Source organism: Puma concolor, chromosome C2 (assembly GCF_028749965.1).
Source record: "Puma concolor isolate L17-30 chromosome C2, mPumCon1.1.hap2, whole genome shotgun sequence".
NCBI classification, from domain to species: Eukaryota; Metazoa; Chordata; class Mammalia; order Carnivora; family Felidae; genus Puma; species Puma concolor.
In genome coordinates this window covers 154,022,650-154,047,526 of record NC_141675.1, presented here as the reverse complement: position 1 = coordinate 154,047,526, position 24,877 = coordinate 154,022,650, and the positions used below count along the sequence as shown (strand labels likewise).

The 24,877-nt window shown below is 40.1% G+C and overlaps 1 protein-coding gene across 1 annotated transcript in view; it reads left to right on the top strand.

Moving 5' to 3' along the window:
• Positions 1-24,877, top strand: part of BRWD1 (bromodomain and WD repeat domain containing 1) — a 125,973-nt gene that overhangs the window by 69,212 nt on the left and 31,884 nt on the right. The window contains exons 21-29 of the mRNA XM_086675986.1: positions 2,901-3,032; positions 13,081-13,175; positions 15,396-15,585; positions 17,246-17,371; positions 17,467-17,574; positions 19,780-19,904; positions 20,531-20,613; positions 23,950-24,061; positions 24,661-24,722. Of these exons, the coding sequence (XP_086532112.1) occupies positions 2,901-3,032; positions 13,081-13,175; positions 15,396-15,585; positions 17,246-17,371; positions 17,467-17,574; positions 19,780-19,904; positions 20,531-20,613; positions 23,950-24,061; positions 24,661-24,722 (1,033 nt within the window). The remainder of the gene's footprint in view (positions 1-2,900; positions 3,033-13,080; positions 13,176-15,395; positions 15,586-17,245; positions 17,372-17,466; positions 17,575-19,779; positions 19,905-20,530; positions 20,614-23,949; positions 24,062-24,660; positions 24,723-24,877) is intronic.

The window sequence follows — 24,877 nt, the reverse complement described above, 5'->3', positions numbered from 1 at the left end:
GATTGCACTCCCTACCTATAGTGAGATATGTTAAAATCTCATTATCTTTACAAATTTCTCTGTTTCGACTTGTTTTTCTTAATATGGTTTGCAGCTATATTATTTGGTATGTGCACATGTAGAATTTCATTTTTCCTTGTTGAATTGAACCTTTTCTCAGTATGAATTTTCACCCCTTATTTCTTGTAATGTTTTACTCTCCAAACTCTTTTTTTTTAAATTTTTTTTTTTCAACGTTTTTTATTTATTTTTGGGACAGAGAGAGACAGAGCATGAACGGGGGAGGGGCAGAGAGAGAGGGAGACACAGAATCGGAAACAGGCTCCAGGCTCTGAGCCATCAGCCCAGAGCCCGACGCGGGGCTCGAACTCACAGACCGCGAGATCGTGACCTGGCTGAAGTCAGACGCTTAACCGACTGCGCCACCCAGGCGCCCCTCCAAACTCTTTTTTAATGTTTATTTATTTTGAGAGAGAGAGAGAGAGAGAGAGAGAGAGAGAGTGAGTGAGAGGTGCAAGCATCACTCGCACAAGCTGAGGAGGGGCAGAGAGAGAGGATCCCAAACAGGCTCCACACTGTCAGTGCAGAGCCCGATGCATGGCTTGATCCCATGAACCATGAGATCATGCCCTGAGTCAAAGTCAAGAGTTGTATGCTTAACAGCCTGAGCTGCCCAGATGCCCCTTCTCCAAATTCTTTATACAGCTATGCTAGCTTTCCTTTGGCTAGTGTTTGCATTGAATGTGTTTCCTTCTTCCTCCTGATACTGCAGTTACATGTATGTTAGACTTTTGCTATTGATTTCTTTTTGTTAGGTTGTTAGCTGTTATTCTGATTTTTTTTTCTCCTGACCTATATTGCAGTTCATTAGTTCTTTTAGCCATGTGTAATCTGCTGTTAAACCTAGTTTTGTTACTGTATTTTTCAGTTCATAATTTTTACTTGGTCCTTTTTTTGGGGCTTTCAGTTTTCTGGTGAAGTTCTCATTAACTTCTTGAAAATCAGCCATGGTTATTTTTTAAAAATCCATGTCTGCTGATTTCATTATTTCAGTATCTTGTTCCCCTGTTTCCATTGCTTGTTGATTTTTTTTTTTTTTTGTTTACATTCTTTGTTGCCTATGGTTTTGATTGAATGTTAAAGCTAGAGATAATTTGAAGCTTGGGATGATACTTCTTCCCCCAGAGAGGATTTACATCTGCTTATGGTGAGCTGCTAAGGCCACTGTCAAGCCTGTATTGCCTTAATCGCAACAAGGATGGGGCTATAATTATTTTGGATTACTGTTTATCTGCAATTTACTGATCAGTCTAGGCAGTACCCTTTGATCTAAGAGCCAAAGCCTGCAGTGTTCTACACATAGAAGGCTCTAAATTGCAATTTTTTGTTAGCCTAACTCATGAGTTTAGTCTCTTGGGTTTTTGCTTACCTGCTGAACCCTTCAGCTCCCTCTTCTGGAGTGAAATTGTAGGGTTATCTTTTACTGTTTACACTCTTTTTCTATCTTGGTCCTATAATTCTTTATAGGCTCGTTTAGGTATATAATGCCCTCAAACTTATTTTAAAAAATGGATATTTTGCAAGAGTTTCTTAATGGTAGGTTTGGCCCACCTATGTTTAAAAATTTCCGTCGTGAGGGGCGCCTGGGTGGCGCAGTCGGTTAAGCGGCCGACTTCAGCCAGGTCACGATCTCGCGCTCCGTGAGTTCGAGCCCCACGTCGGGCTCTGGGCTGATGGCTCAGAGCCTGGAGCCTGTTTCTGATTCTGTGTCTCCCTCTCTCTCTGACCCTCCCCTGTTCATGCTCTGTCTCTCTCTGTCCCAAAAATAAATAAACGTTGAAAAAAAAAATTTTAATAAAAAAAAAAAAATTTCCGTCATGAAACTCACTAATAGGTGTTTTTTTCTTTAACGAAAATCAATATGGACAAATTAAGGAAAGCACAGTTCATTTGAAAATCGGCCAGAGGCATAATGAAATGATAAAACACACCACTGATTATCTAACCGAAGGTACTAATGTGAAAATTAACTTGTGTATCAGTTCAAGGAATATATGCTTTCACACACGACTGAGTCTGAGCAATAGCATGCTCCCTCCGCCCTTTAGAAGAAGTGTCGTCTGTTTTATTTGGATGATTTTTAAGGATTATTTAAATATGTATTTTGTTTTGATAAAATATGGTATTTTAAAAATTCACACAGAGCTGAAAAGTACTGACAACAACAAATCCTCCAAAAATTAAAATCTGGAAATAAGTTGGGTTAATTTTTGAGGATTATTTCAGATCTTTCTCTCTGTGTAAACAACAGGGATATGTTCATTAGTGTTGGTGACAGCATCATGATACATGAATATATACTTTTCACTTCGAAGATACATATCTTATTTCTATTAAAGTTTGTTTTGAGAGAGAGAGAGAGGGAGAAATAGCACGAGTGGGGGAGAAGCAGAGAGAGGGAGACAGAGAATCCCAAGTGGCCTCCATGCTGTCAGTGCGGAGCCCGATGTGGGGCATGAACCCACGAAACGGAGGTCATGACCTGAGCCAAAACCAAGAGTTGGACGCTTAACCGACTGAGCCACACAGGGCCCCTAAATTAGATATTTTAAAGTGGTATCTTGGGTTATTGTTGTTATGATCTTATTAATGGCAAAATAGTTAACTTATAATTTAGTTTGGAAAATGCCGATCTAACGTGCCTCATTTAGCCACGTCTTCTAAGTACCTTAAAAGTAAAACCACCAAGTTTAATTTAACTACATCCATATTTGTATATTTTTGAGCTATTATTCTTCGTTATTTTTGCCTTAAATCCTTTTTGGAATGTGAAAGAACATGTGTCTTGCGGGCGATGGCACTTACTGGATGCTGGTTCCACGTGCGCGTTTCTGTTTCAGTGTGAGTCGCTGGTGCTGCTGTCCCAGTCCCGGCAGAGGACGTGCAGGCGCAGGCGCCTGAATTACAGTCGAAGAAATCTTGGGCGGCTTGAGCTGTCTTCTGGAAATGAATCTTCGAGCTCTGGAAGACACGTGAGTTTTCTAACTTTAAAATGTATAAAATGGTGGTTAATAATTTGTCTTCAGTCTCTTCCTTTGAATCTACCAAGGGACTAGGATGAATCGGGAACGGCTCTGTTGAGATACTTGAACCGTACAAGCGTGTGACCCAGAGGTTCTAATATGTTAACGGGATTGTCCCGTCATCACCACTTTTTAATTTCAAAATCCTCATGGACTCTCAAACGAAATCCTATACTCATTTGCAGTTACTCCCCAGCCCACCTCTCTCAGCTCCTGACAATCACTAATCTTTCTGTCTCTGTGGAATGATTGACCTGTTCTGTGCGTTGTATATAAATGGAACCCTACAGTATGATGGTGGGAGGACGGGCTTTTTGCAGTTGGCATAATGTTTCCAAGGCTGGTCCACCTGTAGCATGCATCCATACTTCGTTTTGGCTATTACGAATAATGCACCTTACTAACATACAGGTTTTTGTTTGAACACAAGCTTTTGTTTCATTTGGATGTATATCTACAAGTCAGTTTGCTGGGTCATGTGGTGACTCTGTGTTTAACCTTTTGAGGAATTGCTGGAGTGTTTTCCAAAGCAGCTGCATTGTTTTATATTCCCATCGGTAATGGAGGAGGATTCCAGTTTCACCACATCCTTGGTAGCATTTGGCATTGTCTACATGTACTTTTGATTTTAGCTGTCCTGGTGGGTGTGAAGGGGTAGCTCATTGCTTTTGATACATTTCCCTAATGATTCATGATAATGGAGCATGTTTTCATGTGCTTATTTCCTGTCTATCTTTGGAGAAATGTCTGTGCCAATCTGTTGTCCATTTATCACTTTTGTTGTCTTTTTTTATTGCTGTGAAAGTTCTTTTTTCTGGATGTGAGTCTGTTGTCAGCCATAGGACTTGCATTTATTTTCTCTCATTTGAGGGACTGGCTTTTCACTTCTTCAATGGTTTCCTTTGAAGGAAAGTTCTACATTTTGATGAAGTCCAGTTGATTTGTTTTTACTTTGTTGCTTGTGCTGCTGTCCAATCTAAGCCTCTCTCTAACCCCTTCTCGATTATCACATGGAATTACTGGTCTTCCTTTGATTTTCTTTTTTTAAGAACCCAATGTTTTTGTAAAGAGTGTTGAAAATTTAATAATAGAATGTTAACATTTTTTAATCACTATTGTTTGAAGGTTTGAAATGTTCTGTATTGATGAACAATTGATTTAATTCTTCTGTAAAGCACTGAGGTAATAGTTGAGCAGAGGGTTTGAGGTTAAATCTAAATTCTTCCACTTGGACAAGTTGTTTAACCTTTCTGGGTCTCTGGCCAGATCTGTAAAAGCAGTCAGTGGTAGCGTGTATTCCTCAGAGATGTAAGAACTCGATTGATTGTAAAGTGTTTAAGATAGTGTCTAATATCCAATAATGCTAGCTGCTGTTATCAGCCTGTTAAAGTAACTAATTGTGTTTTATGTAAGGAGACTTTTTTACATTATTTTCTTCTTTTTATTTTTTAAAAAAAAAATTTTTTTTTTTCAACGTTTATTTATTTTTGGGACAGAGAGAGACAGAGCATGAACGGGGGAGGGGCAGAGAGAGAGGGAGACACAGAATCGGAAACAGGCTCCAGGCTCCGAGCCATCAGCCCAGAGCCCGACGCGGGGCTCGAACTCACGGACCGCGAGATCGTGACCTGGCTGAAGTCGGACGCTTAACCGACTGCACCACCCAGGCGCCCCTATTTTCTTCTTTTTACAGTGAATTGAATGTTTTAACCCTTTCTTAATAGTTTTGGATAATTATGGTAAACGTTCCCACCCATCTTCCCTAGTTTCTGGTTTATGCTTCCTGTGTTTTTCTTCATACATTCAATCAGATATGTGTACATTTTATAGTTTCTCCTTTTGTACACAAAATATAGCATACTATAGATGCTCTTGGCACTTTTCACTCCGTGGCTTTTTTCACTTAAAATTTTCTTTCTTTTTTAATATTTTAGTGTAATTTATTATAATCAGCTAGCAGTCCACTTAAAATGTTAACTAGAAATACCAGTTCTTTGCCCTTTTCATTTAATTATGTGCACCCGATAAATTTAATGAAAGCTTTCCATTTAATAAGTCTTATAATTAAACACATCTATTACATTGATACTAAGTATTCTTTTTTTTCCACTTAAAATATTCTTGAACTCACTCCATGTTCGTTGTGTTTTTTTTGTTTTTTTTTTTTAACGTTTGTTTACTTTTGAGAGAGACAGAGACAGAATGGGAGTGGGTTAGGGGCGGAGAGAGAGGGAGACACAGAATCTGAAGCAGGCTCCAGGCTCCGAGCTGTCAGCACAGAGCCCGATGCGGGGCTCAAACTCACAGAGCTGTGAGATCATGATCTGAGCTAAAGTCGGACGCTCAACCAGCTGAGCCACCCAGGTGCCCCCATGTTCGTTTTTTTTTTTTTTTTTTTTAATTTTTTTTTAACGTTTATTTATTTTTGAGACAGAGACAGAGCATGAATAGGGGAGGGGCAGAGAGAGAGGGAGACACAGAATCGGAAACAGGCTCCAGGCTCTGAGCTGTCAGCACAGAGCCTGACGCAGGGCTCGAACTCATGGACCGTGAGATCATGACCTGAGCCGAAATCGGACACTTAACCGACTGAGCCACCCAGGCGGCCCCCCGTGTTCGTTTTTAAATATCTCCTCCATGGTTCGTTCGTTCGTTCGTTCATTCTTTCTCTCTCTCTCTCTCTCTCTCTTTCTTTCTCTCTTTCTTTCTCTCTCTCTTTCTTTCTTTCTTTCTTTCTTTCTTTCTTTCTTTCTTTCTTTCTTTCTTTCTTTCTTTCTTTCTTTCAAGACTTGCATCATACAATTATGGGACTGTAACAGTTTATTTAATCAGTCTCTTACCTATGGCCATTTAGGACGTTTCCAGTGTTTTCGTTATAAACAGTGCCACAATGAGTAATCTTTTTGTCTGTGTATGTAGTTTTTTGCTGATGGAGACATTTGGGAGTACGATCCTGGGAATAGGATCGCAGTGTCTAAAGATACATGCCTCTGAGTTGTAGGAAGTAGTGGTAAAAGTTGCTGCCAAAGGAAGGTTCCAACTTGGCTTTCCTGCTGGTGGTGCCACCAGCAACATGGGTTTTCTTAGCCATTAGCCAATAGAGTGTTTTATACTTGATAATCTTTGCCAGTTTAATGGGTGAGAGATGGTGTCTTAGTGTAGTTTTATTTTTTTATGTTTTGGCTTTTTTTAGTGAGAAAAATTATAAAATTTACTACTTTATTTTCCTGTGTACACTTCAAAAGTGTTACCTCTATCTTAAGTATGTGCAGCCATTACCACTGTACGTTTCTAGCACTCTTTCATCATCCCAGACAGACACTGTACTCATTAAACACTGACTCCCTTTTTCCCTTCTGTACGTCCGTGGTAGCCTCTCTCCTACTTTCTAGCTCTCTGTAAATTTGCCTACTATAGGGACCTCGTGTAAGTGGAATCATACGATATTTGTCCTTTTATCTTTGGTTTATTTCACAGAATAGTTTTATTTTGACTTTCTCATGTGTGAAGTTGTTGAACATCTTTTCATATATTTAGAGTGTCTTTTTTTTTTCATCTTTGTGCACATGTATTTATGTCCTTTGGTCATTTCTCTATCACATTTTTGGTCCCCTCCGTGCCCACCGCAATTTCCAAAGGTTCTTTATATACCAGATATGTTAGTTCTTTATCTGTAGTTTATACGGTGCTGCGTTCTTTTTCTGCCATTAGAGCCTCTAAGTGGTTATTACTTGGTGGAGATGAAGGCTACTGATTTCGGTAGATTGAATTTTTTTACACATCTTGCTGTGTTACCGAACTTTTGAGTTAATTTTATCATTGAATTATCTGAGGGTTTTTTATTTAGGTACCCTCTCCTTTGTACAAGTACTTAGTTGTCCTTTGGGGTGCCTGGGTGGCTCAGTTGGTTAAATGTCTGAATTCGGCTCAGGTCATAATCTCATGGTTCATGAGCTTGAGTCCCGTGCTGACAGCTCAGAGCCTGGAGACCACTTCAGATTCTGTCTCCCTCTCTCTCTGCCCCTTCCCCACTCATGCTCCATATCTCTCTGTCTCTCTCTCAAAAATAAATAAACATTAGAAAAAATTTTTTAAAAAATACTAGTTTTCCTACTAAGGTAATTTTTATACCTCCCATTGCTCTCTCGTATCTAATTGCATTGCTCAGTTCTTTCAGCACAGTGTTGAATGGTGGTGGGGATGGTGGACCGTATTCCTCTTGGTGGAGACATGTCTACCATTTTCACACTAAGTGAGACACCTTAATTTAGGTGTCTATAGTATGCATATCTATGTTATTATGCTAAGAAAATACCAGCTAATGCTTATTTTGTTGTGTTCTTTTTGAAACACCAGGATTGATTATAGATTCTTTTTCCTTTTTTTTTTTATTATAAATTTTTAAAATTTGCATCCAAGTTATTTAACATATAGTGTAATATTGATTTCAGGAGTAGAACCAAGTGATTCATCACTTACGTATAACACCCAGTGCTAAACCCAGCAAGTGCCCTCCTTAATGCCCATCACCCACTTAGCCCATTCCCCCACTAAACCCCTCCAGCAACCCTCAGTTTGTTCTCTTTGTTTGAGTCTCTTATGGTTTGTCTCCTTCCCTGTTTTTATCTTATTTTTGTTTCCCTTCCTTTATGTTTGTCTGTTTTGTATCTTAAGTTCCACATGAGTGAAGTCATATATTTGTCTTTCTTTGTCTAATTTCGCTTAGCATAATATCCTCTAGTTCTATCCACGTAGCTGCAAATGGCAAGATTTCATTCTTTCTGATTGTCGAGTAATACTTCGTTGTATGTGTGTATGTGTATATGTGTCTATATACACACACACACACACATATATACGTATATACTCATATATACACGTATATATACATACGTACATACACACACACACACACACACCCCCCACATCTTCTTTGTCCATTCATCTGTCCATGGACATTGGGGCCCTTTCCATACTTTGGCTATCGTCAATAGTGCTGCTATAAACATTGGGGTACGTGTGCCTCTTTGAGACAGTACACCTGTATCCTTTGGATAAATACCCAGTAGTGGAATTACTGGATCATATGGTAATTCTATTTTTAATGTTTTGAGGAACCTCCATCCTGTTTTCCAGAGTGGCTGCAGCAGTTTGCATTCTCATCAGCAGTGCAAAAGGATTCCCCCTTCTCTGTATCCTCACCAATATCTGTTGTTGCCTGAATTGTTCATTTTAGCCATTCTGACGGGTGACCTGGTATCTTACCGTGGTTCTGATTTGTATTTCCCTGATGATGAGTGATGTTGAGCATTTTTTCATGTGTCTGTCAGCCATCTGGATGTCTTCCTCGGAAAAGTGTCTATTCATCTCTTTTGCCCATTTCTTCACTGGATTGTTTTTTGGATGTTGAGTTTGATTTTGGATACTAACCCTTTATCTGATATGTCATTTGCAAATATCTTCTCTCCCATTCCGTCAATTGCCTTTTAGTTTTGCTGATTGTTTCCTTTGCCACGCAGAAGCTTTTTATGTTGATGAGGTCCCAACAGTCCATTTTTGCTTTTGTTTCCCTTGCTCCTGAAGATGTGTTGAGTAAGAAGTTGCTGTGGCCGAGGTCAAAGAGATTGTTGTCTGTTTTCTCTTCTAAGATTTTGATGGCTTCCGGTCTTCTGTTTAGGTCTTTCATCCATTTTGAGTTGAAATAGCCACTTAAGAAAGTGGTCCAGGTTCATTCTCCTGCATGTTGCTGTCTAGTTTTCCCAATACCATTTGATGAAGACACTTTTTTTCCCTTGGATATTCTTTCCTGCTTTGTCAAAGATTTGTTGGCTATATGTTTGTGGGTCCATTTCTGGATTCTTTATTCTGTTCCATTGATATATGGGTTAGTTTTTGTGCCAGTACCGTACTATCTTGATGATTATGGCTTTGTAATGCATCTTGAAGTCCAGAATTGTGATGCCTCCAGCTTTGGTTTTCTTTTGCAGGATTGCCTTGGCTATTCGGGGGATTTTTTTTTTTTTTCCTTTTTAAATCATCACTGGTATATCAATCTTAAGATTTTTCTCTATATCTGTTAGTTTGGTGTATTTTCAAGTAATGGGGAAATGCTTTAAACTAATGCAAACATAGATAATGTGGAATGTTAAATCCACTTGACCTTTTAAAATAAACCATAATCTTGTGGCTTGGTGGTGGGTTTTACCTCCAGTGGTAGGAATTCATTCACCTGTGTTGTTGCAGTGGGGGAGCTGGTGTGGGGGAGGGGGTGGGTGGTGGTGTGGCCGGGCAGAGATGAGGGAGGAGAGTGTGTGTGGGGTGTGTTGTGTATATGCGTGTTGGTTCCATTCCATTTTGGTTTGGAAAGCACTGATGGTAGAAAATGTGTAAGGGCTTTCTAGTTAGCTGGATTTCTAATTCCACTTCCTACACTTACCCTCCTGTGACCCTACGCATGTTATTTTACTTTTCTTAGTCTTGGGTGTCCCTATAGATGAAGAGCTGGTAGTACACAGGCAGGGTAGATCCAGGCTTTGTGGGGGTTGAAGCTTGTGTAATATCAGGAACTTTTTTTTTTTTTTTTAAGTAACTCAGAGTTACAAGCAGATGCACACAGCCTTGATAGTCAAGTTAAATCGGAAGCCTCTGAAATTTAATGTCATTAGTTTTCTTAACTCTTCCGTTTACAGAGGTGTTTTGAGAATTGGGATAACACATGTAAGACATTTCAGAGGATGCATGATTTCTAGGTAGTAGCGTTTAAGAGTTTCTTTTATCACTGTCATGACAAAAAAAAGTCCATTTGAACATAAAAGCCAGACTCCTGGAATAGGAGGAGGCTCACATTTTGAGAAACAGTTTTGAGAATATGTTGACTTCAGGGGCACGTGGATGGCTCCGTCAGTTAAGTGTCTGAGTTCAGATTAGGTCATGATCTCACGGTTCGTGAGTTTAGGTCCCACGTCGGGCTCTGTGCTAACAGCTCAGAGTTGGCTTTAGATCCTCTGTCCCCCCGTCTCTCCCCCTACCCTGCTTGTGTTCTTTCTCTCAAAAATAAATAAACATTAAAAAAGAATACACTTATTCTACATTTTGCCTGTTCAAATGAAGTAGATAAAAGTAGATACTGACTTTAGATTTTGTCTTTTAAGTTTTGGTTTTCAGTGACATTTTCATTATCCATTCTCAATGCTCCTAATGTAAATGCTGTTACAGTAAAAGGTCATGTCTCAGTTTAAAAGTACCTGCCTAGGGCGCCTGGGTGGCTCAAATCGGTTAAGCGTCAGACTTTGGCTGAGGTCACGATCTTGCCTTTCCTGAGTGAGTTCAAGCCCCGCGTCAGACTCTGTGGTGACAGCTCAGAGCCTGGAGCCTGTGTCCAATTCTGTGTCTACCTCTCTCTCTCTCTGCCCCTCCCCCGCTAGTCTCTGCCCCTCCCCCTCTGTGTCTCTCTCCTTCAGAAATAAACATTTAAAAAAATTAAAAAATAAAAGTACCTGCCTGGTGTCCATAACTAGAACTTACAGTAGATTGCAACCATTAGGGCTGTGGGAATCACAGAGTTGTTTCTTCCCCTCTCTTCCCTTTATTGACTTAAAAAAAATTTTGTCGTAGAGCAGTTTTAGGTTTACACAAAAACCGCACAGTGAGTACCTTGAATTCCCATATCTTCTTTTCCCTGCACACAGTTGTTCCTGGTAGTAACTTCTGGGTTAGTGTGGTGCATCTGCTGCCTCTGGTGAACTCAATTTCCTAGTTTACAGTAGGGATCTCTGTGTGTTGCACAATTTGTGTGGGTTTTGACAAATGCATAATGTTATGTCTCTACCATAACAGTTTCACTGCCCGAAAACCTCCTTGCTACACTTAATCATTCCTTTCTCTCCTCCTGAGCCACTGGTAGGTCACCACTGATTTTTCTGCTGTTTCTGTAGACTTTTCCAGAATACCATACAGTTGGATTATACAGTATGTAGCCTTTTCAGATAGGCTACTTTCAATTTTTTTAAATGTTTATTTCTGAAGGGTGGGGGGGGCGGGGGAAGAGAGAGAGAGGGAGAGAGATATGAGCGGGGGAGGGGCAGAGAGAGGGGGAGACACAGTCTAAAGCAGGCTCCAGGCTCTGAGCTATCAGCACAGAGCCCGATGTGAGACTTGAACCCACAAACCATGAGATCATGACCTGAGCTGAAGTCTGATGCAGATACTCCTCAGATTGGCTACTTTCTAGTAATATGAGTTTAAGTTTCCTTTGTATCTTTTCGTGGCTTGATATTTCATTTCTTTTTAGAACTGAATAATATTCCGTTGTCTGAATTTACCATAGATTATTTCATTTACTTACTAAAGGACATGTTGGCTGCTTCTAAGTTTTGGCAATTATTTTGTTGTTGTTTTCTGTTTTATTGTTTATTTATTTTTGAGAGAAAGAGAGCACGAGCAGGGGAGGGACAGAGAGAGAGGGAAACACAGAATCTGAAGCAGACTCCAGGCTTTGAGCTGTCAGCACAGAGCCCTACGCGAGGCTGGAATTCACAAACCTCAAGATCATGACCTGAGCCGAAGTCAGACGCTTAACTGACTGAGCCACCCAGGTGCCTCAAAGTTTTGGCGATTATGAATAAAGCTGGTGTAAACTTCCATGTGCAGATTTTGTGGGGATATTTTTAACGCATTTGGATAAATACCAAGGAGCAGGTTTATTGGATCATATGATTAGGCTATGTTTAGCTTTGTAAGAAACTTCCAAACTGTCATCCAAAGTGGCTGGGTTACGTTTGCATTTCCATAAACAACGAAGGAGAGAGTCCCTCTTGTTCTGTGTTTTTGTTAAGATGTCAGTTCTTCCTAACTTGATCTGTAGATTCAACATAACTCCAATCAAGATCCCAACAAGTTAATTTTGTGGATATTGGTGAAGTGATTCTAAAGTTTATTTGGAGAGGAAAAAGGTCCAGAATAGCTAACAGGGTACTGAAGAACGTAGTTGGAGGACTGATAGTACCTGACATTGAGAGTTCGTAACAAGTCTGTAGTTTTCAAGACAATGTGGGATTGGTGAAAGAATAGACAGTAGATCAATGGAATAGGATAGGGAAACCCAGAAATAGACCAATGCAAGTATGGTCCACCAGTGTTTGACAAAAAAGCAAAAGACAACTCAGTGGATGAAGCAGAGGCTTTTCAACAAATGTTGGAATGACTGGACATCCACATGTTAAAAAAAAAGTCTAGACATGTACTTTTCACAGATTGACTCAAAATGGATCATAAGCTTAATGGAAAACACAGAACTTAAAATTTCCAGAATATAACATGCAATAAAATGTAGGTGACCTTGGGTATGGCGGTGACTTTTTAGATAGAATACCAAAAGCATGATCTGTTAAAGGAAAACGTGACAAGCTAGATTTCATCAATTAAAACCTGCTCTGGGAAAGATACTGTTAGGAGAGAACGCAAGCCACAGATCAGGAGAAAATATTGGTAGAGCTCCTATCTGATAAAGGACTTCTATTTAAAATATACCATGAATTCTTAAAATGCATTCATAAGAAAATAAAAAATCCAGTTTAAAAATCAGACAGTCTGACACGTCATCAGAGAAGATACATAGATGGCAAGTAATCGTATGGAAAGATGCGCAGCGTCATCGGCCATTAGGGAATGAAAGTAGAATGAGACGCCCCTGTGTCCCTATTGCAGTGACCCAGGTCCAGTCACTGGAAACATGTACACGGACTTGGCTCAGCCTCACACAGAGAAGGGCCCACTGTGTCAGCGGCAGTGGTGTTGAGTCTCTGTCTCTGTCGCCCTGTGCCTTGCTAAGAAAAAGAATATAATAAAGACACTGACTTTTTGTTTGAAGTTCATCTAATTATATTCATTGCCCGATTGCCTGAAATGGTAAGAATGGAATGCGGCTTTTCTTGACTTGTGTTATTTAATCTTCAAGATGAGGACTTTTATCTTATCCCCCCCCTCCCCCAATACATAGGAGACTTCCTGTGATCAGAGTGAAGGTTCTTGCTCTTCTGAAGAAGAGGAGTGGAGGAGTGACAGGAGGAGTCAGAGTGACAGCGAAAGTTCAAGGTACTTGCTACTGCTTTAAAAAATTTTTGTTTTGGGGCGCCTGGGTGGCTCAGTCGGTTAAGCGTCCTACTTTAGCTTAGGTCACGATCTTGCAGTCTGTGAGTTCGAGCCCCGCTTCGGGCTCTGGGCTGATGGCTCAGAGCCTGGAGCCTGCTTCCGATTCTGTGTCTCCCTCTCTCTCAGTCCCTCTCCCGTTCATGCTCTGTCTCTATCTGTCTCAAAAATAAATGTTAAAAAAAAAAAAATTAAAAAAAAAATTTTTTTTTCTTTTAAGTAGGCTCCACACCCAGCGTGGGGCTTGAACTCATGACCCCAGGATCAGGAGTCACACACAGCAACCCCTCTGTAGGCTGGGGCACCCCTCCAGGTGCCTGCTTTTCATTGTTTTCATCTGCTCAGCAGCCTAGTCCTAGGCTTGGATGGACCAGTCTGTGAAGGGCAGTTGAGTTTCTCGTACAATTAAAAGGAGAAGAAAACTGGGAGCGCCTGGGTGGCTCAGCTGGTTGAGCGTCTGACTCTGGCTCAGGTCACAATGTCATGGTTCATGAGTTCAAGCCCCATGTCAGGCTCACTGCTGTCCTTGCAGAGCCTGCTTGGGATCCTTTGTACCCGCCTCCTCCTTTCTGCTCCCCTGCTTGTGCTCTCTCTCTGTCTCTTGTTTTAAAAAAACAAAAAAGAATTAAAGAAGAAGAGAACTGGATTAACAGCTGTGTGTACAGAAAGCTTTTTGGGTATGTTTGACTGTACACATTTGAGCCCACAGTGTACAATGTAGTCTTGGGCTGTAGTCATAAAGAGCAGTATCAAGAATGTATGTGGTAAGACCATCATTCTATTTACTGTCAGTTATTGCGTGTGTGGACCTCTAGTTTTGGGATCCAGATTTCATGGGACCCAGATGTTAACATCTGTTCCTCCTTTTGGTAAATAAAATGTCAAGTTCACCTTGGCAGATGCTCGTGCCAGAAACCTGGACATCTTTCTCTCTTCACAGCATAGCCATCACCAGGTCTAGAAAAGCGTCCCTTCCAAATAGGACTCAATCTTATTTCTGTTCCTATGGATGCTGTGCCGGTGTAGACCACCATACAATACTCCCTTTTTCCTGTCGTGACTTTTTTTATTCTGTTATGATTGAGGGGCTGGAGTGATTTTTAGAACCCTTGTCTATTTTTTTTATAAATTTAATTGTGAAACATGAAATATACATAACAGAATTTACTATCTTAACCATTTTTAACTGTATATTTCAGTAACATTAAGTACATTCATACTGTTGTGCACCCAGTCTCCAGAACTCGTTGCAAAATTGAGAGTGTGTACGCATTAAACAGGGATTCTTCGCTTCCCGCCCCTCCCCTGGCAACCTCTGTTCTGCTTTCTAGCTCTGTCATCATTGTCTTTTAATTCAGCTTCTCTTGAATTTTATTGTACAAAGCAGGTGCTCTTAACAATTTTTCTAAATAGCTCTTTTTAAATAAACTGCTCTTGGAAATGTGCGTGTGAGCGTGTGTTTTATTGAGCCTGAGAGGTGTGTGGTTGGCCAGTGGTGGTCTCAGTGGAGCCCTTTGTCCTGCTTTCTTTCCTGCATTTGCTGAAGCTGGTGGTGGCAGGGGCTCATTTTCTAGATCTTGTTTCCTTTTTGACTTTGCTGCTGCTCTGGACTGGGCCGGGACCACTTCCTCTCTTGGATCTTTCGTCCTGTTCAGGAAAGTCCCCCTCTTGGCAAGGAACTTTGACCACTTCCAGCTTTCTATCTGCTGTGGCTACACTTTCCTTGGTATTCTCAGTGTGTTCACTAATGGTTTTTCATTCCAGTTAGAATTTTAGTCTATTCCCGAGTCACCTTTCACTTGGGGGACGGAGGCCTACTCTTACGGTTGTGCATGACCTCTACTGTTTCCATAATTACATTCCCATCTTCTGAAAGGGGAATTGTTGGTGGGCTCTAAATGTTGTCTTCCATGAGGTTTACTCTATATTATACTTAAAACAAAAAATTCCTCAGGCTTACATCCTTTCCTAATTTCCAGTGTCTCTGTCTCTTCCTCATGATCTCTGGTCATTTCAGTATTTGCTGATGGTGAAGGCAGATTGTTCAAGTTGAATCTTCCCAGGATCCTTCCTTCCCTCCTCTTCATCTCTTAAGATTATGTGATTAAATTGCCATTAGGGCTTAGATTCTGGTTCCCTACAACATATACTGCTTTTCTTTCCTAGTGACTCGTCATCTAGATACTCTGACTGGACAGCTGATGCAGGCATCAATTTGCAGCCTCCTTTACGAACGTCATCACGTCGACGAGTTACCCGCTTTTGCAGTAGTTCAGAGGATGAAATGTCTACTGAGAATTTATCTCCTCCAAAAAGGAGACGAAAGAGAAAGAAAGAAAATAAGCCTAAAAAAGAGGTAAGAGAAGTATATCTTTAAAACATCTATTTACGCTTTCTATCAAGTGTTTCTGTCCATATTTAGAAATTAAAAGTCTTAGGGAGATTGGAGATTTTATATTGACACTATTGACACTGTTAAGTCTTCAAGACTCAAATGTAAAATGCAAATTTATATTTGGAAAAGCTACTTTCTTCTGGAGGCTTCTCTATCGAATCTGCCCCAAATTGGCGGTGGCACCGGCTCCTTCCTCAGTCTGACACGATAAGGGGGAGGGAGCTCTATTTTGCTCAGAATCCCACAACTCTTTATTTTCTCCTGTTAATTTCAACACCAGAACTATACTTCAGGGCATTTTAGGGCACTTTCTTCTTGTTTCCTCTGTCATTGCCTTGTTTCCCAGTTACATCTGCCACGTTCTCTTTCATTTGGCACGTTCACAAGCAGGAGTACTTGTGATGTTCCTATTTCTTATCATATGTTCAGTGTTCATGTCATGCAAGTAACAGTCATTATTTAAAGATGCCACGTCTTTGTATTCCTCACGTATTGGTGTGTCACAGACCATCCTGAATCTTAGCTCCTTACAGCAACAAACATGTATTCCTGTTTGGTGGGTCAAGAATCTGGGGGCTGAAAAGCTAGGTGGGTTTTGGTTCCCAAGGTCACAGTTATCACACTGGTTGGAGCTACAGCTGTCTGAACGTATAACTGGAGCTGGCTGATCTTCTTTGAACCCTATTCAGTTGGGGAGTTGGCTGTAGACCCAGCTACTCACCACATGGGCCCCTCTAAAGAGCTGCTTGGGCATCTGTATGACATGGTGGCCGACATTCCCTAGGTTAGGTGATCCAGAGGTGTCAGCAGGGGTAAGCCTTAATGCCTGTGACAGCTTTGTCTTAGAAGCCTCTTGTCACTTCTGTCTTACTCTGTTTGAGTGGAGCGGTTGTGGGCTGCACCTGTGGAAGAGATGAGGAAGATCAAAGAGTTTGTTGGCACATTTTATTTTATTTTATTTTATTTTTTTAATTTTTTTTTTTTAACGTTTATTTATTTTTTTGGGACAGAGAGAGACAGAGCATGAACGGGGGAGGGGCAGAGAGAGAGGGAGACACAGAATCAGAAACAGGCTCCAGGCTCTGAGCCATCAGCCCAGAGCCCGACGCGGGGCTCGAACTCACGGACCGCGAGATCGTGACCTGGCTGAAGTCGGCCGCTTAACCGACTGCGCCACCCAGGCGCCCCTGTTGGCACATTTTAAAGTCACCTGTCTTAAAACCTCAAATCAAGAGGAGTCTCCCTGTGATGAGTAGTCCACGGTGAAATTCAGAATGGTCTCTCGGCAGAGCAGGCTGGCTGTCGAAGAGGATTTAGGTTGGAAAGGAGCCCCCTTCCATAGGATGTCAAGTGTTATGAAGAGTCTATTAGAAATCCGGGAGAGGCTAGATGAGTGCCGGGGGAACCTGCACTGCTTTCACCAGTGGCCCACAATGTACACGCCCCCGTGTGTGTGAAGGAACCAAAAACGTATGCCGTTTAAAAACTGATCCTTAGGCGACGTGCCCATTCTCATTTGACATAGCATTTCTCACTTGGTGAAGTTTCTTTTGTTTGTCAATCAAACCACGCCCCCATGCCCTTTCTGTTGTACTGGACTTTGTTCTCATCCCCTTGGCAGAGCTTGCGGAGGATGACTCCGGTGGAGCTTGCAAATATGGAACATTTATATGAATTTCACCCTCCCGTGTGGATAACGGACACCACACTTCGAAAGTCTCCTTTTGTTCCTCAGATGGGCGATGAGGTGAGAGTAGTAAAATTTAGAAATGGGAATATGGACCACAAGATAGTATTTTACCCTTAGGTTTTAATTTATTTTTAAATGTATACTTTTTGTAGGTAATCTATTTTCGACAGGGTCACGAAGCTTATATTGAGGCTGTCAGAAGAAATAACATTTATGAACTGAACCCTAATAAGGAGCCATGGAGAAAAATGGATCTTAGGGTAAGATGATCATATTATTAAGCCATTAAATGTCTAGCACTGTATAGTTAAATTATTTATAAATCCATTAAAAATAAACCTTCTGGAGGTATATTTCATTACTGTCTTTTTGACTGCCTACTTAAAAACATTTCTGCTGTTACCTTCCTAAGCCTTAGGATCCAGCAGAAAGACGTGTTTGTCAGTGGATGGTCTTCATGTATTGCTGATTGGCGTATAAAATTATAAGTGTGTTCGTCACTCAGGAAGGCAGCTTGGTAGTATATATCATTAATGTTAAAATGTGTGTATCTGGGACATATATTCAAAAGAAGTGGCAGTTTTTCAAAAGAGGAAATACAAATTGGAAAAGAAGTTGAACCGCGTGCACAATAGACTAGTCTATTGGAAAAGCTTTAGCTCCCCTATACTTAACCAGTTAAATTAAAAAAAAAAAAAAATTTTTTTTTTAAGCAGTGAAAGAAAAAAACCCCACATTTTAGCAAGTAGCAAAGATTTTGGTTTGTTACCAGTTACTCACATTGGTGACAGGACAGGGTATATGAAACAGCCCGGGCTTTGTAGAGGCTATCTTGGCGATTGAAATTGAAACTGGAAAATATTCAGATGTTTTAAATCCATGACTTTATTTGCGGTGATTTAGGAAACAACTGGAAGTGCATGTGAATTTATGAGCAAGACAATTCCATATCCCTGTTTATAAAAACAAAAATTAGAAAAAGTCCATGTATCCTACAGTACTGAATGGAACAAGTCATGGTACCTTTTGCAGAGTTGACTATGGTATGAAGCCCACTGTGTAATTGAGGCTTTTAAAATACTTGAGTGAATGACTGTTAAATTTTTATAATTTATTACTAAGAGAAAAAATGGGATGTGAAATGTTGTTTGTGGTTATGGTAATAAAAACTTGCAGACATGTAGTCAACCAGAATAAATACATCAAAATGTCAATGGTGATTATGTATGGAATAGCATTGCCGTTGATTTTTTTTTATTCTTTGTATTTTATATGTTTTTGATACTTTCAGTAACTATTAGAAGGTGAAAACAACTATCTTAGCAAAGCTAGCCGTTTTTTTTTTTTCTTCTTCTTCTTCTTTAAGTTTATTTATTGATTTTGAGAGAGGGAGAGAGAGAGAAGCCCAAGCAGGCTCTCTGCTGTCAGCACAGATCCCGATGTGGGACTCAATCCCACGAACAGTGAGATCATGAGTAGGAGTTGGACATTTAAGGGACCGAGCCACCCAGGCACTCCCAAAGATAGCTGTTCTTAACTCTCCTTCAACTTAGTGGCTCTCCGTCTTGCATTTGGCTTACCATATGCTCTGATTTATTTAGGTCTGTTTCACTTATCACTGAGTTGATCCTCATTATTCACAGATTCCATATTTGTCATTTTGCCTACTAGCTGCCTGTTATTTGTAACCCCAAATCAATGCTCAGGGTGCTTTCTGGTCATTTGCAAACACACACACAGTGGCAAAAAATTTGACTTCCCTGACCGGCCTGTTACCTCCTGAGGTCGAGCGAGGTGATACCTTCTTGTTTGAGCTCTCACATCATAAATAAGTGTCCTTCTCACGATCTATTGAATGCAACATAAATAACTTTAGTGTTTTTATGCTTTTTGTTGGTGACTTACTGTTTAACATAGCCCCCGACTGTGATGTTTTAAAGTGCTCTGCTGTGTTACTCAGTACAAGAAGGTGATGATGTGCTTTCTGGAGAGAACACCTGTGTTAGATAAACTTTGTCTAGGCATGAGTGAGAAGTCCTTTTGGCTGTTGAGTTCAGTGCTAATGAATCAACAGCATCTTCAATGAGATGTCTTTACACAGAGACACACATAAAACAAGATGATGTATCTCTAGGAAGAGAACAGAGCCAGAAAGAAATTCAGATTATTCACAGTAATTGTCTTTAGATATTGTGCTGATCAGTGACTCTTATATGTTCCTTCTTAACACTTTGTGGTATGTTTTCTAAAGTGAGTATATTCCTTATGTTTGAAACAGTATTAAATGTCTATCCTGAAAAAGATGTGAAGATTAATTTTAGCAAAAATGATTTAATCACTGTTAACTTGGAAACCTGACTTATAAGTTGACTTAATGTGGCAATACGTGGAGATTTATAGTCTTGAGAAATTGCTTTATTTTAACCATTTTAAACATTGCATTCTTTAAAAAATATCTGTTAAAGGATCAAGAGTTGGTCAAAATAGTTGGAATACGATACGAGGTTGGGCCCCCTACGCTCTGTTGCCTCAAACTAGCATTTATAGATCCTGCAACTGGAAAACTTTTGGACAAATCTTTCTCTATTAGGTATGTGTTACTCTTTTTTTTTATGGAATTGTTTAAATTTAGATGTTTCCTCTTGCTGATCAGCATGTCCCTCATAACTGCGGGGTAAATAGCGGAGCACTGTGGACAGCCTAAGGCGGGAGTTGAGGTGCTCATAGCGGGGAGTAAAAGTAGCATGCTGTAGCAACAGTTAGGCATTGGCATGTTTATACCTTTTTCCATGCCACTAATGTGTGGAGAACTCTGGCCTGTAGGGGAATTTGTGTCTGTCCTTGTTTTTGAGAAAATGTTAGAATAATGATTTGCTAAATGTGTGCTGTCCATTATGGTGGCCCTTAGCCACACGTGGCTCTAGAGCTCTTGAAATGTGGCCGATTTCAATGGAGTGTGATGTACACACTGGATTTTGAAGACTTGGTATGAAGAAAAAGTATGTAAGGTATCTCGTTATTTTGTAGTGATAACATGGTGAAACCGTATTTAGGGTACATGGGATAAATTAATTTTACTAGTTTCTCTACTTTTTTTAATAAGGCTAGTCAGAAAAAAATTAGAGATGCAGCTCCCATCCTGTTTCTTTTGGACATTGTTGCTTTAGACTGTAACCTGCTGCTCAGGGAGTTTAATAATCTTTTATTTCTGTTTAGATACCATGATATGCCCGATGTCATTGACTTTCTTGTACTGCGTCAATTTTATGATGAAGCAAGACAGAGGAATTGGCAGTCTTGTAAGTCTGTTCTTACTGAGTTTCATACACCGTTGGAAAATGATCTCTCCGTTTATTGGCCTATTTTTTTGTTGTGGTGCTGCTTGTTATGGTGGATGCAAACATGTGAATTCTGGAAAGAAATAGAAGTGCCTGGAAAGTATTTTTTGCTTTACTGCTTCTTCATAAGGACTGTTAGCCAACCAGCATTTCTTGCGGGGATTATTTCTTACGCGTTGACTGTATGTTAGGGGTGAACTTTTATATCCTTTCACATGTCCACAGTCTGCATTTTTTTCTATCTTTACTGTGACTGGTATAATTCACAAAGTTATCTTATGATCTAAAACAATCAGGAAATTGAAAAATAATGCAAATTACTTCTAATCTGCATTGTAAATAATGCAGCCACTTAGGAGAGTTCATTCGCCTTTGAGCAGTTTTGGTCTCTTATTAGGAATAGTAAGTTTTAGGCTCTGTCGTCTAGTGTACACGTTTGTAAATGATGTTAAGGCCTCATTAATTTTCCTAGTTGTTGCTGCTTTTTTCTGAAGTACTACAAATAGGTAAATTTTCGACAAATTCCCTGAGTCATCCCTATTTGAAATGAAAGGTTGTTGGAGAACGTGGCTGTTCTTAGTGGACTATTTTTAACGGTAATACCCACACAAATAGGACTGTTTTGGGACTAAAGGAAGTTTTTCTTGAAGAAAAACATCTAGCCATACACAGAAACAACCAAGACCAAACTCCAGTCGTCTGGAATGTGCCGGAGTTAAGGTCGATAGCCAAATCCTGAGGAACTTCAAAGTTTCGCATCTGTTCTGTTTATCCAACATCTGTGACGTCTAAGTTGGAAGCTCTCATTTTGTTCCGCCCACATGTGCATCCAGAAATTGTTTTAAACTCCCGTTCTCTGTAGCTGAGCTCTAGAGGTGGATTCCACTTGCCTTTTGAAATTTAGTGCCTTTGTTTTATTTTTGTGATTGGGAAATTAATGTACCAGATCTTTTAATTAATTCAATTTTGCCCCCCCCCCCCCCCATGAAATCTGACCGATTCTCTCGAAGTTTGAGCAGTGTTAGTAAAGGAAGTTGCTTAATCCTGATTTTATTGCGTGAAGAACTTTACTAAGCATGTTTATTCTACTCTTGAATAGGCAAAATCAGTTTGTTTTTTTTTTTAATTCTTAAGGAAAAGCCAGGTTTTACCTTCAGAAAAGTGATTTCTTAAGGCTCCTTTTAATTTAAAGTGTTATCTTACAGTGAAAAATACTTTTATCTAAACCAAAAGTATCTTCTAGTTGTTTTGTTTTTGAATTTTTTTTTTAAAGTTTATGTTTGAGGGGCGCCTGGGTGGCTCAGTTGGTTAAGTGTCTGACTTCGGCTCAGGTCATGATCTTGGGGTCCGTGAGTTCGAGCCCCATGTCGGGCTCTGTCCTGACAGCTCAGAGCCCGGAGCCTGTTTCAGATTCTGTGTCTCCCTCCCTCTGACCCTCCCTCGTTCATGCTCTCTCTCTGTCTCAAAAATAAATAAACGGTAAAAAAAAAATTTTTAAGTTTATGTTTGAAAGAGAGAGAGAGCGAGGGGAGGGGCAGAGAGAGAGAGGGAGAGGGAGGATCCCAAGCAGGCTTCATGCTGTTCACGCAGAGCCCAATGCGGGGCTCCACCTCACAAACTGCGGGATCATGACCTGAGCCGAGATCAAGCGTCCCACCCAGGTGTTCCTCTTCTAGTTTTAGATAAATAGGGAAGGAAAGTATTATAAAGTTGGTTCTTGGTATCAAAAACTGGCTTTTTTTTTTTTTTTAAGTTTATCTATTTGTTTTGAGAGAGAGAGAGAGCAAGTGGGAGAGGAGCTGAGATAGAGGAAGAATCTTAAGCAGGTTCCACGCTCAGCATGGAGCCAGACGTGGGGCTCGATCCCGCAGCCCTGGGATCATGACCTGAGCTGAAATCAAGAGTCCGACTGAGCACCCAGGCGTCCTGGGTTTCTAGTGACTTTGAAAAATATAAAATGTACATAAAAGTCATGTTTATGTGAATTTAAAAATATTTTAAGAACCTCAAAACATGCAGCTCCAGTAGTGATACTGCTGTTGTTTTCAGTTTTAGAGAATTCCGTGGAAGCATACTTTGTTAGTACTCTTTGTGGGTATTTTATTACGTAAATATTCTCTTTCTGAGGAGTGAAATACAGCTTTAATTTTGATGGATACCATTTCTGTCAAACCTTCCTTGAAAGCAGAATTGCTAATCTACCAAGGAATTGTTAGTGGTGGCTAAGCAACTTTTTTTGTTACTGGTTTTGTTTTGAGAAAGGTGGAATGGATGGAAGGGAAGAGGTGGGGTTATGACAGCAGTCTGTGTTCCTTTTGTAACGTGAAACCGAGCTCACCTACAGTGTGTTCCTCTAGAAGGGATGCCGTTGTAGGGTACACAGACGATTACTGGAGTCAGTTGGAGCATTCTGTACAGTTACTTTGGTTTGTGGATGGAGCCCTCCTAAGATCTACTTCCTGCTTCTATATATCCTCCTGAGATACAGGGATATGTGGGTGTTTAATTCTTTTTTTTATTAAAAATTTTTTTTAAATGTTTATTTTATTTTTGAGAGAGAGAGAGCGTGAGCAGAGGAGGGTCAGAGAGAGAGGGAGACACAGAATCCAAAGCAGTCTCCAGGCTCTGAGCTGTCAGCACAGAGCCCCATGAGGGGCTTGAACTCACAAACTGTGAGATCATGACCTGAGCCAACGTTGGACGCTTAACTGACTGAGCCACCCAGGCGCCCCTAATTCTTTTAAGTAATAAAGTATGTAAGCATATCCTAGGGTATATCTGGAACTGATTTTTAATGTGAAGTCTTAAGAATTAAAATTCTGTTTTATGTGGAAATATTTATATAGGGAGAGCTTTAGAATAATCATGGATTCTAGTCATACTTTTATAATATGTTTTATTCAGGAAGTACATGTTTCAGAGGTATTTAATATACTTATTAAGCAAGTATATTTTGATCATATACATCGTTGTAGAAGATTATTGAGTTTTGTTAAGCTTTGTTCTTTGTTCCATGTTGTAAAATGTGGTCGAACCTATTTTGGGGAAATGTTTGGATCCAGTAAACAACAGAATCCAGTCAGAAGCATGTTAGTCTATTGCACTGGATGGTTATACACCGTCAGTAAATTACTCAGTGTGACATTGTATCTTTTTACATTTATTTTATTGCTGAAGATTGCTGGAAAGTGGGGAAGGATGGCTGATTTTAAGATAAAAAAAGTAATTTCTTTTTTTATCTGTATCATGGTATTTTATAAATTAAAAATGTGTCTCAGACTTGGTCATCTTTTATAGGTGATAGATTCCGTTCTATCATTGATGATGCTTGGTGGTTTGGAACAGTGCTAAGTCAAGAGCCATATCAGCCGCAGTACCCTGATAGTCATTTCCAGTGCTACATCGTTAGGTCTGTATGCAGTTGAAATGAATTCTCTACAGACATTCGTTCATTGTGGTGGGTGGTTTCATGAATAATATGTTTCAGGTGAAAGACCATGATTTAGTCTGTCATTGAGTCCTGTCCGTCATCCCCATGCAGTGTCTCTCGCACGCCCTGGCTGCTTCCCATTCACCAGAACCCCCTCGGGACAGGTTCTGCTTGCCTCCCTGGTCCCATTTCTGTAGCCTCCTAATAGTTCCTAGTTGAGGAGCACATATTACGTCATTTCCCCTGTTCAAGGAAATCGTTGCTGCTTTTCCATCGGCTGTGGAATAAAGTCACATTCTGAAGTGTGGCATTCAAGGCTTCACAGGGTTGTTGAGTTTTTTCCACCTACCCTGGGTACAAGCCACACAGGACTTCTGACTTTGTCTTTGAACATTTTTAATGCTTTCTTTTTCTCATAATGTATTCTCCTAAAAAAAAATCTTACGGTTAATATTTAAACTTTCATTGCTACCATAAGGTTTTCACATTTTATTTTTGTTTACTCTTTTGTGGATACCTAGTTATTAGCCACAAGTTGTTTTTATGAGAGGCTAACTGGACTTTTGGTTTTTTAATAGGTGGGACAATACTGAAATTGAAAAACTTAGCCCATGGGACATGGAACCAATTCCTGATAATGGTATATGATTTTTTTAAGTTTTAGCAGAAACTATTTAAAAAAATTTTTTTTAAACATTTATTTTTGAGAGACAGAGGGAGAGGGAGGGCCAGAGAGAGGGAGAGAATCCCAAACAGGCTCCACGCTGTGAGCGCAGAACCTGATGCAGAACTCAG